The 20,062-nt window shown below is 39.8% G+C and overlaps 1 protein-coding gene across 2 annotated transcripts in view; it reads right to left on the bottom strand.

The window, feature by feature from the left end:
* Positions 1-1,894: 1,894 nt before the first annotated feature.
* The window catches only part of VPS36 (vacuolar protein sorting 36 homolog), a 29,607-nt gene continuing 11,439 nt past the window's right edge, over positions 1,895-20,062 (bottom strand). For both annotated transcript variants that reach the window (XM_043892033.1, XM_043892034.1), the window contains exons 4-14: positions 19,183-19,297; positions 17,620-17,709; positions 16,798-16,884; positions 11,226-11,258; positions 11,028-11,105; positions 10,271-10,405; positions 8,859-8,924; positions 7,225-7,289; positions 6,515-6,599; positions 5,305-5,381; positions 1,895-5,211 (exon numbers count right to left, since the gene is read on the bottom strand). In XM_043892033.1, coding sequence (XP_043747968.1) covers positions 5,118-5,211; positions 5,305-5,381; positions 6,515-6,599; positions 7,225-7,289; positions 8,859-8,924; positions 10,271-10,405; positions 11,028-11,105; positions 11,226-11,258; positions 16,798-16,884; positions 17,620-17,709; positions 19,183-19,297 — 925 coding nt within the window. In that variant the 3' untranslated portion in view covers positions 1,895-5,117. The remainder of the gene's footprint in view (positions 5,212-5,304; positions 5,382-6,514; positions 6,600-7,224; positions 7,290-8,858; positions 8,925-10,270; positions 10,406-11,027; positions 11,106-11,225; positions 11,259-16,797; positions 16,885-17,619; positions 17,710-19,182; positions 19,298-20,062) is intronic.

The raw sequence follows: 20,062 nt of genomic DNA, 5'->3' as shown, positions 1-20,062 counted from the left end.
CACCCTAAACTCCTTTCAAGGGTGTGTTAGGGTCAGTGATTGCAGGGACAGGTGACCAAATCCTTGCAGAGGCAGGTGGCAAGTGACAATTTTTAGTTGGCAAAGGTCACCATCCAATTTCACAGTCAGAATTATCTAGTCCAACATCTATCTATTCATCAACCAAGTGAGAACTCCTTTTAAATACACGCCACAAGCCCTGCCATTTTTGGTTTTGAAAGCAAGAGCTCATTTTAAGAGTGGGAGTTAGATGCAGCAGAAATAAAGTCCAGCCTTGCCTCCATAACCTTGGGCAAATACTTAACACCTCCTTTCCTCCACTGTAAAAGACATCTAATATAGTTATACTGAAGTTTTGTGCTGATTGAGTGAAATGTATGGAAAGCAACTTGCTCACTGTTGATCTCTCAGACACACTCTTCCTAGAAACCCACTCTGCCTCAATCGAAGTGCAAGGGCCTGGGATCAATGTGCTTGGTCAATTCTTAAATAAGAGCATTATTGAGATGTTTGGTCATTTTTGCTTTAATTTGAATTCTTGCCAAACTGTTTTCTAGACAGTTAAGACAGTTTAATCCTTTCTAAAAAGAAGGCACCAGAAATTTAAAGGAAAAAAGCTTTCAAAAGAACCATGGTATGGTCTTAGCTGTATTAAACTAAAACAAGCTGGCTGACAAAGATATCTTGAATAAGTGACTGGTCAAGGAATCTTTTGCAAATTGTGTAAAATGTGTTCACTATCTCAATAACACCCTTTATATAAATAGGGAGATTTTTTTCCCCCTAGATAACACTCTGAGAGACAAGCTTTAACTGACTCGTGATTATTAGAGCACAAGAAAGAAAATGATTGACCCAATTGTCACATTGTGAAAATAAGACCTTGCGTGTGTGCTAATCTAACTTTTCTGGAATGCTTCCCACATCATGGAACTGGCCCATGTCATGGAATTTGAATAAACCAGCGTATCTCGGACAGACCGAGCCCGGACAAGTGTGGATAAGAAGCCTCTTGGAAAGAGGGTAAAGGACACAGACTAAGGTTTCAGACTCAACTCAAGACACACTATCATTCAAAAGCCACTCAGCTTTTGTGAGTGAATACTTAACTAGGAATCTACCATGTACAATCACTGATGTAGGTCACTGGGAATTCCAAAGAGGTGTTATGTGATATTCCTTATAACTTAAAGAAATCTAATTTCTCTGTTTTCTTACGGCATCGAGATAACAGAGAACAAGATAAAAGACAGTAATGTTGGGTTGGCCAAAAAGTTCATAAGAGCTTATGGAAAAACCCAAATGAACTTTTTGACCAACCCAATATATGGTTAACTGGGTTTCGGAATAGTAGAGTTGTGTCCTGGAAACAGATTTTTCTAGAGCAGGTGGGAACGAGCAAAGTATGGTTTTGATTATAGGGTGAATGGGAGGAAATAACAAAGGGACGTCTGAACAAGGACAGTGTGGCCCAGGAAGAGGAAGGGCCAGACCTCCTCTTGTTCCCTGACCCAATGCCTTCCCCAGACCATCTCTTGTTTCTCTTCAGCCTAGTGGATCAGCTCCTCCTCTCCCACCAGACCTTCTCAGACCGTCCTCCATCAGAACAGAAGCCTCCCTCCTCTATCCTCCAAGCATGGCACCCATGCCCCTGCCCTGGCACAGACTTCATTCTTATCTTCGGTTAAGGCTGCTCACATGTCTATTTCCCAGTGAGGTCACTCTCTTAAAAGCAGGGGCTGCATCTTATTCACTTCTGTATCCCCCAGTGGCCCAGTTCCTCACACAAAGTCAACAGGTATTCAAAAATGTTTCTTTTTATTGAATTCAATGAGAGATGAAAGTAGGGTGAAGTGAAGCTCCTTTATTAACAAGCACACATATTGGAGGTCACTCATTTGGTAGTCATTTTATTGGATGCTTACTGTATGCCAGGCCTCACTCTAGGCTCTGAGGGCACATCCATGAACAAAGCAGATAAAAATCTCTGCCCCCGTGGAGCTGACACTTAAGATCTATCATAAGGAGTAGGATCCACAATACATTTACATAAATTCAACCATACCTATCAGCATAGAGAAAAAAAAGGGGGGGAAAAAGACACATTTAAGTACTTTAATTATTGGTACTACAAAAGTCTACTGTTGATGTGTAGTCTTTTATTATATATTTTACTTGCTATAGTCATAAAATATTCATAGCCATGTATCACTTTACAGCCAGTCTACTTGTAAGATTATATAGAGAACTTTATTGGCAATTTCAGAGATTTTCACGGATCATTTTGAGCATGCTTGATTCCATCCTTAAGCACAGTCCTTAAAACCTACCCATCTTAAAAGTTGTGACTCTACTGTATCAGATGGAAACTTGGAGGTTGTTGGGCAAGGAAGAACCATTCTAAGTATCTGAGCATGAGAATAATGACATGATAAATCCATGTCTGGTTGGCTTAGTCTGGTAACAGGGAACAAGAGATAGTACCTTCACATAAATACACATGGTCAATCAACAGTGGAATTCACATCAAGAATTTAAAAAAATAAAAAAGAACAGTTCATGAGTCATTTCCCATTTTTTTTTAAGACAACTAAAATAGTAAGACCTTGAGGTCAAAAATATTTATAATCAACTCGATTATAAAATCTAAAAGAAAAAATCTTAACATACTGGCTTACTCTGACTAAACCTTTATCATTTTCATACATTTTTCAAAGAGTATTTAAAAAGAACACCAAGTTAAGAAAAATCATTTTTAAATTTTGCAATAATTTTACTCTATATACATTAATACCAATCATTTAACCCTGAAAACATTCTTCACTTGTACAATGTAAAAAATTGGACAGTATGTGACTAGAAATATTCCATTATCATAAAGCTACAGATTTGTGCTCCAAAGAGCAAAGTTAGAAAGCAAAAATAATAATATAACAGTGATAAGCACCAAGAAGACAGAACTTTTTTGCACTTAGGGCCTGACTGGTTGTATTTAAACATAACCTCTACCAACAAAGGAACGAAAATGACACCTTATTTAGCAAAAACAAAACAAAAAGAACAAAAAATATACATATAGAGGTCTGGAAACAGTGAAGAATGCCCACTTTAAAACAATAAAATCAATCATACCTGTTTTTAAATTAATGTGACATTTGCAAAACTAGATTCATGTCACTTTAGTTCACTTTATATAATTCAGACTGCTCCATTTTTGTTAATGTGTAGTATAAATAAATATGCTGACTCATGGGAGTCTGCTGTAATGAATCGACACCATTAGAGCTAGAAGACCCAGTAGCTCTAACAATCTTAGTTGCAACTCATTCCAACTCGTGAAACAGATTATTTATCTGTGTAATTTTTAAAAACCTTGGCCAGATGCGATATGGAGTGAAATGAGTGTGTGTGTGTATGTGTGTGTGAGAGAGAGACAGAGTGCTTCCCAGACAGGAGTGACATGTAAACAACCATACATAATGGCTCCAAAGACTTGGGCAGCCAGACACTGAATTTCCCCCCAAACAAACGAGAGGGGATGTTAAGGGGCGTGTCATCACCACGTGGAATCAGCGACAGGGTTTGGAACTAAGACAGGATGCCTCAGCCACGACGTTCCCGTGACACTGGAGGATGTGAAGCAGCAACAGGGATCAGGCGGGGGTCGGGGATCGACTCTGGCTGCACATGGAGGGTTGCCCTGGGTCTGCAGCTGAGGGTCCCCGGACCTTGCCCACAGGGCATCTGCAGCAGCCTGGCAGGGTCCTCCACTTCTTAGTAAGGATGTCTCACGGAGCCCAGAGTCTCAGCCTGAGCATTCCCGCCTCCTGCTCTCAAAGGTTCTCTCAGAACAGATACCACCCCTTTTAGAGGCCTGGCCAAAACCCATCAGTGACCTTCCACTGCCAACTCAGCCTTGAAAGGGGCTCTCCTTCTCTCCCTGTGGGGTCCCTGAGTTTGAGGTAATGCCAACGGACCATACGCCGTGTTGCAGTAATGAAGTCAGGCGGTCCACTAGAAAACTCAAGCGATCTGGACTCAGTATTAGCCCGTTTTCGTCATCTCAGTAATACTTTCTAGTGAGAGAGTTTCTCCACACAACTTATAATGTGTGGTGTAAAGGAAAAAAATATTGCTAGAGGAGGATAGAGTTTTTAAAAGTTCAGCAGTGAAACTCCTTAAGGGAAGGAAAAGGAGACATATTAACATTTCCACTTTCTATTTGTCCATCCTTGGCTTTGAGGTAAAAGAGCACCAAGGTTCATGTAAAGCTAGTTAAAGGTTCTTCCAGGCCCCTCCACCCACACAACAATCTGAGGGAAATCCTGAATCGTCTACTTCCCAAATTTGTAACCGTATCTCTGGGCATGTCCATACAGCTCTTTAATTCACTAGCAAAATCCACAGCAGTTTTTAAAACAGAATGACATAGTTGCATTCTTTAAATGCCAGCCATGAAATCATCACTTAAAAAAAAAAAAGAAACTAGTCAGATTATATATATGGAAGTCAAGCAAAATTCTCTCTTTTTTTAAGCTGCTTTATTTGGTCTGCTGAAGACATGCCTATGGCTGCTTCTAAAAAGCCCTTAGGAAGAGCCTCACGTGACATCCTGCAGTTGGATGTTGTCAGGTTCTTAAACTACACTGTAGGTCTAAACTTCTTCATGAAAACCCCCCAAAGTGCACACTAAATGCAAAGAAAAACTTCTTTTACAACAATTCAGCAAATTTCAGTCACACCAAAATAATGATCTAACCTGTCCAAACATGCAACTTCTCTTTCTTCCCCTATGAACTAAATTCTTTTCTTTAAAAAATGGTCAAATTTGAAGATCGAGTTAAAATCCATCAAATTTCCAGTTAAACACTGAGGGTTTCTATACAACAGTAGCATGATTTTGAATTCATATTGGCATTCAGCTTTCTGTATTTTCCTATATGTATCCTAGAGAAACTTCCTGGATCATAATATTTAGGGAGAAATCAAAAGGGTCTTGTATGATACTGCAAAGTTCCAGTAAATTCTGTTTATCAGGGTTTACCCTTAGCTCAATGGCATTCAACCTCTCCATGATGCAAGTATATGGATAACAAGTTATTTCAGATACAGAACTCTTAGCTCTGTGTCATAAATAAATTTGGGTAAAACCGCAAGCCTTCCACTGAATCATCTCGGCAAAGATGGCCCATCTTCTCGGCAAGAAGCAACCTAGGAGTCAGGGGGAAAAAGACCACCATCATCCATCCATCCATTCAGAAACACAAATGATAGCTCTAAGTGAGCAGCAGAGACCTCACTTACCTCTCTTTAGCCAGGAGGACAGACATTCCCACGAGCTTAGCAAACTCTTCTGATGTTAACGATCCCTTCTCTGAGACCTAACAGAAACGCAGAGCAGGAAAAAAGATGTGATCATTTAGGCCATCTCGGTACTAACCTGAGGAGAATATCTACAAATATACTCAGGAAATAATGACTGAATTTTCTACTAAAATCACTCTAAAACTAAATCTTCACTAAAGCTTAAGTCTACAAAAGTGGAAGGACCCAAAACAAACACTGTAGACTAAAACATTGTGTAATAAGGCAATGTGTGTGTGTGTGCGAAGTCACTTAAGTGGTGTCCAACTCTGTGACCCCATGGACTGTAGCCCGACAGGCTCCTCTGTCCATGGAGTTTTCCAGGCAAGGATGCTGGAGTGGGTTGCCATGCCCTCCTCCAGGGGATCTTCCCAACCCAGGGATTGAGCTCGCATCTCTTAAGTATCCTGCATTGGCAGGATGGTTCTTTACCACTTGTGCCACCTGGGAAGCCCAATAAAGGCAATGTACTTCATAGTCTGAAAAGGAACATACAACAAATTCTGAGTCCATAGTACATGCTCCAGTGAAGGACCCTTACACATAGGATTGGTTTTAAGTAATGTGATTGGAATATGTATAGCCTTGAAAAGTTCATCAAGTTTAAAATAAGAGGTATAATAAATGTGAATTATTCTAATTATACAGGCTCACCACAGAAACTCAGAGGCAGTAATATTTCAAGGTTCTAACAGATAATCAGTTTGGCCAGCAAAATCCACCTAAACTACATTTGCTTTCCGTATTTTTTGAAGCAATTATTTTACAAAACAATTTGCAATGTTTACAGTGCAGCTTACTAGGGTATGATTAAAAGAAAAAGTTCAATCATGGGTAACACTCTGACAAAGTTAAAAACTTACCCTCAAGGCTGAGTTTCAAACAGAAAGGGAGTAAGCACCTCCCTCATTCTAGCTCCCCTTACTTACAAGATGTTATGAGTGTTGGCAAGTTTCAAAGAGCTTTCAAAGTATAAATGTGATGAATAGTCACTCATTGTTAATAATCAACCGTTTTCAATTGGGTCTGTGAACATTACTTTTTAGCAAAGTTAAATTCAAAAGGAAATCCTGTTTCTCAAGTTGCTAAGCACTGGGGTCTTCGGGGGGCAAGCGCTAATGGGGGGAGGGAGGAAACCAGGTCCCCGTACCGTCTCCAAGGCTGAGGCCACCATTTCCTCCTCCTTGTGGGACTGAAGTTCAATGACCATGACGCCGCTGTCAAACACGCGGAGTCTAAAAGTCGCAGAAGGGAGAACAAAGCCTTGAACATCTGGGATCTTCGACCCTCGGGGAGGCGAAAATATTTTTTTACTTTCATTTATGCCCAGGTCTGAGGGCAATATTAACACAAAACAACATTTCAAATATAACGACCATGGGTAACTAAGGTATAACCAAAAAAGCTCATGAATAAACAGTTAATGAAATTCTGAACTGTAATCCACATGCTAAGTAAAATACACCTGGCTACTTTTTTTAAAACCTGAGGATAAGGAAAATACAATTCACAGCTGAATGTTTGTACCTCCAGGTCTCCAGAAACTAAGACAAAAAAAAATGTGTAAGGATGGAAAGACTGGTCACTGTGACCTCATGGGAGGGGCCCACATTGGCAAGGGTCTGACCACCTGCCCCTGAGGCCCTGCACAGCCCTGAGAAGGATGGAAGCTGGGATGTCAGCTGCCCACGGTGCCAGATGATTCCTGCCCACATGTGAGAGAAACTTCCAGAAGGGTGATGCATATGCTGGCTCACCACGCAGGTGAGCCTAAGTAGACAGAACACCCAAAGGGCTGTTCTGTCTACTCAGGGTGGAATTGTGACAACAGATGGCAAACTTCCCGCAAGGTTCTTTTACCTGAGAGGTAACTTCAGCGCTTCCAACATCTTGCACGCATTCACTAAATCTTCTGGTGAAAGCAACTAGAGAGGGGGAAGAAAATCCAAGTTTACCATTTACACTGCAAATTTAATAGAGTGATGCTATGTAATTATGATGACCACTCAAACAGAAGAGATAAATGTAAAATGATCATGCATCAAGGATTTTAGGTGGCTTATTTACTTACTAGGCAAAAAGGATTAACAAAGAAGCAAAGACTTCTATTCATTAGAGCAGTGGTATCCAAAGAAATATAATACAAATCATATATGTAGCTTAAAACCTTCTAGTAGCCACATTAAAAAATATACAGGTGAAATTAATTTTATTTATTTTTTTATTTTTGAAATTAATTTTAATGCATATATTTTATTCAACCCAATAGAGCCAAAAATTCGCCATGTAATTGATATAGATATCATTAATGAGATAGTTAACACTTCTTTATTCTATACAAAGTCTTCTAAATCCAGGGTGTAATTTACACTTACAGCACACTTCAATTTGGACTACCTGCATTTCAAGTTCATGATTGTCACCTATAGCTACCTAGTGGCTACCCTTCTGGATCACGTGGCCTTGAAGAATCAGCTCAGTACAGTGATGACCAGCAGCTGTGAGTCACACAGAATAGCTCCGGAGCCAGTCCAGCCTGGGTCCCAATCTCTGTCAAAACACTGTCTCCAGGTAGAGCCGTGGTCAAGCTACTGAATCTTTCTGAGCCTCAGTGTCCTCATCCCCTACTTGTCCCCCAAATGGGGAGAGTAAAAGTAGCTACCACACCGGGTGATGGGGTGGATAAACAGGTAACACGTGCAGAGCGCCCGGTGGATAGCAAGTACCCACTGGGGATGATTACAATGACTGCTCAAATAAAAACATAGAGCAGAGAGACTTCCCTGGTGGTCCAGTGGTTAAGACTCCACACTTCCAATGCAGGGGGGTGTGGGTTCAATTCCTGGTTGGGGAGTAAGATCCCGCGCTGTGTGGCACAGTCAAAAAAATTAAAAAAAAAAAAAAAAAACACAGAGCAGAGCGTGGACTTGGGGAACCTGGGTGAGCACCGGAGACACATGTGTGAGCTCTCTGCGTGGAGGGCAGAGAGAGTGCACAGACAGGCCCTTGGGGGCTACGGACATGTGGGTGGAAAGGACAGCGAGAGCTGAGCTGTAGCTGGGGCTGATTCTAAGCCAAAGGAACAGGGCAGCTTTCCCACTGTGTTATCTCCAGGCAATCTGAGTCCAGCCAGGTTCATTCAAAACAGTTAACAATCACAGAATAAGGGCACCAGGCATAGTCTTGTTCATCATCATACAAACACAGGCTATTAGAACTTTAAGGTGTCACTCAACCTAAACCCTATCTTAAAGGTAAAAAACCTGAGTTCCAGAGAGGTTAAGGAAGCTACTCAAAGTCACTGAGCAAAACCAGGAACAGAATCTACCCTCTAGATCCCAGGGCAGTGTTCTTTTCACTGCACCACACTGCTTCTCAAAATGTCAATACTTTTGATATTCACAGCCCTTCCTCAGATTGTATTCATTGTAGGAGAATTTGTATTCTATCAAGAAAGTCTATATTTAGCTAAAAGCATATCTAAATATTCTTACTTCCATTCCTCGAGCTCGGTTTACTAAACAGTACACCTCTGTAAGTGACATTATTCCTCCTCGTTCCTGTTAAAATATGAAATAAAAAGAAACATTATATATAATCAGCACTAGTTTGCACTTCCTAATAGAAATCATAATCAGAGCGAAATCAGAAATTATAAAATTTCTTAAGAAGCTTTTTAAAACTATATTTACACACCAGGAACCTGTTCAGATACCAGGAGGCACTTTAAGTTCCCTATTTGGACTTTAATGCCATAATTACTGTTTTAACATTACTTAAATAAAAAGAGGGGTTGGACACTATGTTTCAAAAAGTGTATTTAAATGTTTTAAGTTATTCCAGCTAATAACTAAATAAATGATGGAATTAAATAAGAATATCACCATTTTGCAACTCCTAATGAAGTAATAGGTACAGATAATGACTTTCAGTAGCTGTTAATATCACACAAAAAAGATAATCAGATATAACATACCTCCTGATAGAAATGCACAAAACCCTCTATAAAATATTCTTACTAGGACAAAAAAAAAAGAACTTCTAGATATAACTACCAATTTACAGGGAACACATAAGACAGTGAAGCATGGTAACTTACAGTTAGCAAAATCCAACTCTGAAACACTCTATAAGATAAACTACTAGCTTCTTCAGTAAATAAATTGTATGATGGGAAAAAAGAGATAGGGGAAGGAAAAACCCATAGAATTAAAAAAAAAAAAACCTTGAGAGAAATCAAACATTTGTAATGTATCTTGGCTTGAACAAATCAACTGCAACAGAAAATGTGAATACTAACTAGGTATCTGATAATGCTAAAAAATTATTTTTAAATTTTTAGGTGTGAAATGGGATTATAATCACATTTAAAGGCATCTTTATCACTATAATTACATAGTTAAATGTTTACAGGTAACGGGATATGATGTCTGGGATTCACTTTAAAATAATTTTGAGTGGAGCTGGATGATGGGGACATAGGGATTCATTATGCTATCCTACTTTGTCATATGTTTGAAATATTTCTTAATATAGGTGCTTTAATAAAGTTTTGATTCCCTGAATAATGTTAAACTAGAATATGAAACTTTATTATGAAGTTATTAATAGTACACAGTATATGAAAAAAATGTGTCCAAAATATATACAGATTATATATTTCCTTTTGAAAATAAGAGATAAGACTTTTTGTATCAAACAGATTTAGATATCTGAAATGGAAATTAAAAACAATTTAGAAAGTTATTGACAAAGAATCACTGAACTAGTTTAATTTATTACCGCAAGGAAAAACATGTTGGTTGAATAGTAGCCACATCATGAAAGGAGTTAAGCTCTTAAGACCTCTGATGACACAAAAATAATTTAACACAATTTAAAGAGACCATTAAGATTTTGTTTTTACCTCCAAAGGTGCCTGCAGTATTCCAGCCAGCTGTCTGGCCAGCTGCATGTGGTACTGTGTGCCGGAGCCGTAGGTTTCCCTGGTAACCGGGTTAGCTATCCCCATGCTCAGCAGATAGGACTTAAACCTGATGGTCTATAATGAGAGGAAAAGATACACACAAAGACTATGCAGATTTAGTCTCTCTAGCCAGCATCTGAAATCCATCAGACATTCAGTTCCACTCGATTATTTCTATATCTACCCATCTCTTCTGCTGTGTTTCTATGCTGTGAAATATATGAGTGGATTCCTAGTATTTCCTGGCATAAATCGGATTATTACTCTTCTCCTGCCTTAGTATCTCAGGCTGTATTTACCCCACAGGCTTGGTGGCAGATGAGACTAAGATAACAACCATCCTCTGTTTAATGTCAACCAAGTGATAAAACCAAAAACCTAGGAAACAGCTGTGACTAGATTGTAGACAAATTTAATGAAACATATCAAACTTAAGGGTATGTCAAGAACAACCACTTCTTCCACATTTCAATATCTCTTATTTTCTACACTCCAGGAAAAGTACTGAAATATCCTTTAATTCTGCTAGAGCTAACAAAGTTTTTATGGCTGACTTTTTCTTCCACATTGTCATATATCCTCAAGTCCTAAAAGAAATCGAATACTTTAAGAAACAGCATGCTGGTAAACCACCAAAATGTCCTTGTGTTATCTCTGTAATCTAGTTTCCAATGCCTTAAAGAAGCAACCTGTTCACCTCATCTTCTGTGATGTCACCTTGCTTGTCTTTGATCTTATTAGCAATGGACTTCGATAATTCCACCATTTCCTTAGCCTGTCAAGAGAACAGAAAAAGAGCAAAAAGAAATAATGTCCCTAAATGTCTGCTAACAAAATATATTTTCAAAAGTGTTTTATAATTGGTATGAATTTAATAGATGTAAATGACATATACCTTGACCATTAGCTTGCTGAGGTCTTCGAAGGCCTGAAATGAGAAATGAGATTTTGTTGGAATCTGTCTAAAGAACTGAGATGTTTTAAAGCAATGAAGCACTCTATTTTCTTCCCTATGATAGAAATTTATGAAATTTTCTGACAAATATCAATTTATTTACATGAATAGTTATATAGTCATAAATCTACCTTATCCTAAAGAATTCAGTTTAGCTTAGAAGCTGTCAAATTTCCAAAACCAACTGCAGAAAACAACTTTTCAGAAAGAAAACAGTCACTGGTTAAACAAGCAAAAGGTGACATAATAGTTTAGAAAATATTATTTCTTTGACACAAGTAAGAAAATTTGTCACAGTTTTTCCCAGATAAGAGGTCAAGAATCACAGGTGTTGTACAGTTTTCCTGGCCAAAAATGGCAACATGCAGCTGCAGGAATACTTCTCTGGATCCAACAATTCGGGCCTTAATAGCAGGTGTGATTAACCAAAACCATAAACCTCAGCCTTGAATATTACACAGATTATACTTGTAACCTTGGCTAAACTGGATATCACAAAAGAACATTTAAATACCACCAAAACATATATAAATAAACCCCGTCACCTGTTTGATTTACTACAATGAACATCCCCTTTGAAGGGGGGATGTTCGAACTTAATCAGATATATTTATAATTCAAGTATTTGTGGCTCAGTGATAAAGAATTTGCCTGCCAATGCAGGAGATGCAGGTTCGATCCCTGGGTCAGGAAGATCCCCTGGAGGAAGGCAGGGCAACCCACTCCAGTATTCTTGCCTGGAGAATCCCATGGACAGAGGAGTCTGGCGGGCTACAGTCCATGAGGTCACAAAAGAGTTGGACATGACTGAGCACACACTCACATACTTCCAGTGCAGAATAGCATCTAACTGATGTGCACAGATGTTACTTTTTAAAACCAATTAAGCAGCTTATCATTAATTGAAAGCTCTTTCAATCCACTGAACAGTGGTCCACGGGTTCAGCCTGGCTGGTGCCCATTTTAATGACAAGACGGAACATATTCCCCATCTGCAGAAAGATTTTGCTAAAAGAATAGAGTGCTGTGTACAATTCTTATGGTCAACTCACTGGGCTGCTACCGAAAACAAAGGGGAACGAATGTGCACACACCTAACAGGAATTTCCTCAGATAAACAAAAGGCTTAAACACTGGATTCTTATCAGCAGCGGCCAGCAGATGCAGGAAACCTTTTGTGGGAAACTTTGGGCAACGGCCCTGAAACTAAGGCTATTCGAATGTTTAAATGGAGGGCAAATCACATACCAACCTCATTTTCAAATAAAATTAAAATGCAGACACTTTACACACTTAGACTTTTACTTTGCATATACAGTTACTAGATTTCTTTCACCTAAGTGAAAAGACAACATTTCTAAATTTTTATATGGTAAGTCATCTTATTTACTGTATTATATTTTCATAGAAAAAGTCTGCTGAAAATAATGGTAATTCTACATAGAATACACAAATTAACCCTTAATGTGTCCATAAAAAATAAATACAAATATTTTAGTACTTTGGAAGAAGTACCTATAAAAAATTCTAGGTAATTAAAAAGCATAATTAAAAGCGTCCTCACTTCTATTTCTATTATTATTCTAAAATTGGGTATTAGCGTTGAACATGTTATTCGCTCAGTCGTGTCTGACTTTTTGTGACCCCATGGACTGTAGCCCACCAGCTCCTTTGTCCATGGAATTTTCCAGGCAAGAATACTAGAGTGGTTTGCCACTTCCTACTCCAGGGGATCTTCCCAATTCAGGGATCAAACCCACATCCCCTTGTGTCTCCTGCGTTGGCAGGCGGGTTCTTTACCACTTCGCCACCTGGGAAGCAGAGCAAGGACCATCTGGGGAAGAAATCAGTAACCTGCACAAGAGCCCAATGCTTGTGTAGACTCCTCTGACTATGCAACTCCATGAAAACCACACTGAAGTGGAATAATAGTTTGTAAGTTAAGAAAGACGCTATTCTGAACACCAAGTTAGTATGGCAGCTATAGTATCAGGAATATTGATAATGCAGAATTGGTTCATTGCTCCATGCCACCTCCAAGTGTCACACAGAAGGATGACTACAAAAGCCACCACAAGAGGACAATGATAGCACCTTCCGGGTGGTAGAGAGTGCTCATGACGTAGCAGACCACACTTGTCTGCAAGTCAGGAAACCCGAGTTCTCATAACCCTGGTTCCAAGTCTCGTCACCAGCCCTGAGATGATTCCCTCTCTGGACAGTAAGAAGCCCTCTCACGAGAAAATGTTGGAATTTTATGGGACTAGAGGATTCTGGGAAGATGGGGGCTGTGGCAGCATCGTTTTTGAATCTCTCCAAATCCCACCATGAAAATGGGACAACGAGATCTCAAAACCTCTAAGACCCACTGGCAGCATATGCGAAGAAGCTGAGTGGAGATCTCCACAAGAACCCCAAGATGCAAGCTAGTGGGGACAAGCCACCGAGAGCCCCAAGAGCTGCCTGATCTTAACAGTGAGGCAGAGAGAGAAAAGGGAAGCAACAGAGCAGCTGACGGACCTGAGGAGAGGAGACCCTGAACCAGCCAGCAGGCATCTCTCGAGAGCGGACGGGCAACCTGAGGTCAGGGGCTGAAATGGGGAGAGCTCTGCCCATTCGGCAGTGGGTGGGGGCAAGGGGTCCTCGGGCAGGGCTGAAGCAGCCTGTAAACTCTGGAAAGGGACCCCCCACACCCCCAGGCTTCCCGGCCAGGACAGGAGCCCACACGGGAGAAACTACTGAGACAGGAATCAAAACCTGAGTGAGGCAGGGATAACAGAGGAAGGGGAAAAGAGGCAGCTAAACAGGGGTGGGTACGGGGCCAGGAAACCACGGACGGCAAGGCGCCTCCCTTGTGCACCCTGCATGAACAGAACACAAGGGTGAGCTCTGTGGAGGAGGAGAGGCCGCCCTGAGCTAGGCCTGCCTCTAAAAATTCAGGGACACCAATTTCACGTGAAAATTAGCAAGAGCAAAGTATCAAGGTCAAATCCCACACAAGGTCATCACAAGAAAAAAAGAAAATCAGGAGCGAATAATATTACAGATAATGAAAGAAAGTCAGAAAGACACGTTCACGGATCGGATCAAAAATTAACCTTCGGTTTCAAAGCGAGCTGATAGATGTTAAGAAAATGATAGAAGTTGTGAAAGAACGACATAAATCAGGAATGAATTTTTTTAAATCATTTTTTAAATAAAGCCTATACTAGGGACTTCCCTGTTGGTCCAGGGGTTAAAGCTCTGTGCTTCCAATGCAAGGGGACCAAGTTTGATCCCTGGTCAGAGAACTAAGATCCCACATCTGGCAGGCCATGTGATGTGGCCAAAAATAAATAAATAAAATGAAAAGTTAAAGAAAAAAAGTTCATACTACTAGATGAACACAAGAGGAATAAACACAACAGATAATATCTTAAGAGAAGCAACAGGTGAAAAAGAGGACATTTTTCTAAAATAAAAAAGCTAGAAAGGGTGGGAAAGAAAGTCACAAAGAGTGAAGACTGGCAATAAAGCTGCAACATACAGCTAATAGGAGTCTCAGAAGGAAAAAATACCAAAGCAATTATTGAAAATTATAGAAAAACTTCTCTGAAATGAAAAGAAAACATGTCTGAAACCAAATACTGAAAGCATACTGTGTCCCTGAGAATGACAATCCGGAATGACTAACACTTAGACATTCTAGTAAAATGACAAAAGCTTGATTTTTTTTTTTTAAAAAAAAAGACATCTGTTGAGCATCTAGAAAAATTAGCAAGTGACTTTAAAGAACGGAGAATATCAGGTTTTCACTATTCTGGCGGCAACACTTCATGTCAGACAAAAAAGTGAAAGTCACACATTGAAGGCACTCAGGAAAGAAAATGTGAGCCAAGGACTGTAAATCCAGCAAAACTGACCTTCATGGACAAGGAACACAGAGATGCCAGAATTCAGGGAATATTTTTCCCATGAGCACTTTCTGAAACATCTATGAGAGGATGAGCGTCAGACAACAGAAATGAACAGAGGGAAGTGAACGTAGGGACTGGGGGTATCACACACAGTTACTTGCATGAATGAGACTGAATAACAGGGGACATGGAAGAGGGTACATGGTGGCTGAATGCACAGACAGAGTATTAACAGATACAGCACACCTATGTTTATCATTTGGGAAGAAAGGGAAGAACATATACAAATATATATATATATGTATATATATATATACTTTTTAACTGTTTTAGTAATTCTTCGCTAGTGTAGTCCTGAATTTGAATAAGAAGCATCAGTGTGACCTCTTCAGGCACTTTTACTTAAAAAAAATCCTAGCTTTTTCCAGTGGAAAGGGCTACAAATAAAGATCAACTCAATAAAGATGCAAATTTCTAGCAGGCAGATTATGGTTTTGAAATACTACTTCTCCTTAAAAGAAACTTTGACTGATACAAGTATCTGGTAACTATTTGCAGTTTAGACTTTATTTGATTGAGGTAAATCTCTGAAATTCTATGAATAGCACTCATCAACAGAATTTTACTTACAAGCTATTGTAAAAATTTTTTAAATTACTTCATAAAATCATTTCATAAAAATGCAAGACCATTTTCATATAAACATGGGAAAACTGATGCTCTGTGTTAGATGTATTAACTGACTGTCCAAATCTAACGCAACTGCTCACTTTTTAAACTAGAGTTCCTTCCCGTTTACTTGCTGCTGCTGCTGCTAAGTTGCTTCAGTCGTGTCCGACTCGGTGCGACCCCATAGACGGCAGCCCACCAGGCTCTCCCGTCCCTGGGATTCTCCAGGCAAGAACACTGGAGTGGGTTGCCATTTCCTTCTTCAATGCGTGAAAGTGAAAAGTGAAAGTGAAGTTGCTCAGTCGTGTCTGACTCTTCACGACTCCATGGACTGCAGCCCACCAGGCTCCTCCATCCATGGGATTTTCCAGGCAAGAGTACTGGAGTGGGCTGCCATTCCCTTCTCCTCCCCTTTACTTGAATTTCCTCAAATATGATGAGGTTTCAGAAACACTAAAGTGCACGCTGCTCTCCTAGAAGACGTAATAAGCTGGTCTGAACCACTCTTTCTACCTCTGTGCCTCGTCCGAGTGGTCCTCAGGGCAGAAGCGGGTGGTGTCCAGTCAGGCTCAAGGGCTGCAAATAGCATTTGCCCCTGAACTAAGTTAACCAAACATTCAAAATAATTATACAGGGGACCTTGAATTCATTAGGAGTACCATCCAGTCAATTCCACCTAGACTTTAAAATATATGCACAATAATTCATGATGTTTTCTAACATCACAAAATCAAGCTGTATTTCTTTTTCACTCCTTTCTGGAAAACGTTTTAAAAACACATTTGGGCTTAATTATGCCAACCTGAAGGAGACCCATTAAATGGAAACTGTGTGGCTTCAGGCAAACTATATTCCAGTACACAGAATGGAGGCAGTCACAGCTGTATCCGAAAGAATAAACAAGATGGCTGAACAAGACAGCTGACAGGAACTTGGGTAAGAATTACCTCAGAAATGTTTTTGTCAGTTTCTTTTCTTTTTTCTTCCAGCTTCCTTTCAATACCTATGATTCCTACAGCCCTTATTCTTCCTGGCTAAAAAACAAAAGTAGAGAATAAAACGTCCCACATGGGAAGAACACACGCTTTTGTAACCCCACCACATAGAGTGTTCAGTGGCGAGAGAGGACTCACAAAGGAAAACAGCATACGATTACACTCAGTTTCCTTTCAAAACGTTTGTCGGTTTATGGCTACACGTAATGACCTTCAACTCATTATAAATAAAAACTGAACGTAACAATGGATGGCATATTTTACTCTGTATTTCAGGTATAAATTAAATTTCCTCTTCATTTTTGTTCTCTGGCAAGTCATCATGTATGTATCAGATACTTAATAGGGTCTCAAATGTGCAAAAAATTAAAGAGTTAAAATTCTGGTACTTGATAGTTATTATACAAGCTACTTTTACACATTTGAGTGTCTGTCCAGAGTTGGTGGTTAATGAGACTGGCCTGGAAAATGTCACCCTGTAGTACTACTGTCTGTTCTCTCAGATGCCACACTAATTATGAAGAACAGAATGCCGGAAGATGGAATCTAACTTCTGCCACCCTGAAATTACATTGGTAAGTAGTTAATCATGTGTTATTTCCAAGTGTCTACTGTCTATAGAGAACTAAGTCAGGTTCTGTGAAAATAAGGTTCTAATTAAAATATCATTATTTTGCTTCTGGCAAGCTCTACAATCAGAGGACTCTTTTTCCTTTAATGAAGATGCAAAGACAGAGAAGAAAACACTGGATTAGGAAACAGTTAAGAAAATACCTGGGGTCCTCGATTTGTTTGTAACGACTGGGAAACGGGCATATTCTCCCACCTTCGCTGTGTCATCTCCTCCGATAGACGCCTGTAAAACTGTTACGCACATACAAACACTTTATTTTAGTTTTTTAAATTTGTTTAATTATTTTTAATTGAAGGACAATTGCCTTACAACACTGTGCTGGATTCTGCCATACATCAACATGAATCAGCCACAGGTATACATATGTCCCCTCCCTCTTGAAACCTCCCTCCCACCTCCCAACCATCCCACCCCTCTAGGTTGCCACAGAGCCCCGAGCTCAGCTCCCTGCGTCACACAGCAAATTTCCATGGCCTATCTAATTTTACATCTGGTAGTGCATATGTTTCAATGCTACTCTCTCAATTTGTCCCACCCTCTCCTTCCCCCACTGGGTCCACAAGTCTGCATTTCCACTACTGCCCTGCAAATAGGTTCATCAGTACCACCTTCCAAGATTCCATATATATGTGTTAATACACAATACTGAATCAGGCAGGCTGTGGCATCCTCATACACATCATTACTTAGCATTTGTTTAGTTGAGAGGTCTGTTCGGTCATTTGTGACAAGCCTAGAATTCTCAGAGACATCAAAGGAAATCAAAGGAAGTTCTTTTCTTGGATCGACTTCAGAAAACACAAAGAAAAAAAAAAAAAAGAAGGAACTGACCTTCTACATAAAGTGAACTATTCTCAACAAAGAGATGAGTGACAATGAAATAAATAGACTGACTTTAAACAATCCTGCATGTGTGGATTGTTTTCGATCCATACTGAAATTGACCCAGTGCCAAGAAAAATACACAACCATTATCCATGAAGGAAGCAGAGAATAATTTGTCTAGTTAAAATGTGAAGCCAGATATTAGGGCCAAAACATGCCTATGCTCGTAAAAAAACAAAAACAAAAAAACTGTATCTTTCAGCTACAGTGAGAATGACTTGAGTTAGTCACCTCAATTTGCTCAGAGCCTGTGGATCGAGAGCACTGGGTCAGATGCTATAAAGAAAAAGAATATAAATACTTTATGATCTTGGTGGGGAGATAAACACAGGCCTTTCAATGTCTAAAGAATATTTACATATCAACTTATTAGCCAGAACATATAAGCCATGATACCGTGGAATAAGAACTTACAACTGTTAGATTTGTATAGAGTTAATAAAGGTAGACTTCCTGGTGTAAGGCTGGTGAACTTTCAGGCACAGAGGAAGTTACACATTTCACTGCATCATCCTCTGTCCCTTCATCCAAACAAATTACAGCACCGAACACTTCACTAGTCACCTAGCGCCACGACTTAGCTCATTTCCAGCCTCCGATCTTTCCTGTTCCCACATCCACCTGCTTCCTGTTCCCACTGGAACCTAAACTTCGTATTTTTCACTGATCAGGTTTAAGAGATGATAAAAATTTTATTGGAAAGATATGGTGAAAACTGGTAGGTTGAGCAATACTGCCTTCCATCCTACAAACAAACAACAACCAAAATTCATACAAATGCCTTTTTCTAGTTCAGTTTTATTCATAAGGAGACTTACCTCAATCTGGCCATGTTCCTTGAAGGAGAGCTTGATGTAGGAGTTCTTACTGCTCTGGAACGGGCCAGGTTCTTTGTTAGAAGCAGCTGGGTGAAGATGAACCACTATTTTGGCACTAAAGAAAGAGCAGATGGAATGTATTTAATTGCCTTTTAAGAATCACTAATTTGGCAGCTTCCTTGGTGGTCCAGTGGCTAAGAATCCACCATGCAACGAAGGGGAGACGGGTTTGATCCCTGGTCCGGGAAGATCCCACATGCCGCAGAGCAACTAAGCCTGTGTACCACAACTACTGCTCCTGTGCCCTGGAGCCCAGAAGCACAAACTCCTGAAGCCCACGTGCCCCACAGCCTGTGCTCTGCAACCAGAGAAGCCACCGTGGTAAGCCCCCACTCACCCCAGCTAGAGAAAGCCCACATGCAGCAATGAAGACCCCGTGCAGCCAAAAAAAAGAAACAAAACACTAATTCTATTTTTGTAACTTTTAACGTATTTCAGATCACTTAAAAAATTCAGGTAGAAACAAAGAACATCCTGAAAGGAATCTTTTCAAAGCCTATATCAGTTCAGTATTAATGAACCTCTTAAAAATCTCTCTACTTAAAACATACATGCCATGCACTAAAAAATTCAAGTTACCAGCTCTATAGACTAAATAAAAATATGGTTTTAGGAAATAAGTTCAAAATAAACTTGCAGAATGTGGGGTGGTTTATGATACTGGTTGACAATCAGGTTTTCCACCCACAGAGTCATCACCAAAGGTGACCAGGGGGCTGATCATCTCTGCCAAGGCATACGACCGGATTCATTTGAAAACAAAATGTGAAAACTTATCTGTGTAAAACTGGCCAGCTGACATTTTATTAAAACTCCATCC

The sequence above is a fragment of the Cervus elaphus genome, chromosome 30 (assembly GCF_910594005.1).
Source record: "Cervus elaphus chromosome 30, mCerEla1.1, whole genome shotgun sequence".
NCBI classification, from domain to species: Eukaryota; Metazoa; Chordata; class Mammalia; order Artiodactyla; family Cervidae; genus Cervus; species Cervus elaphus.
Note: the sequence above shows the minus strand (reverse complement) of the source record. Positions and strands in the feature narration are given on the sequence as shown.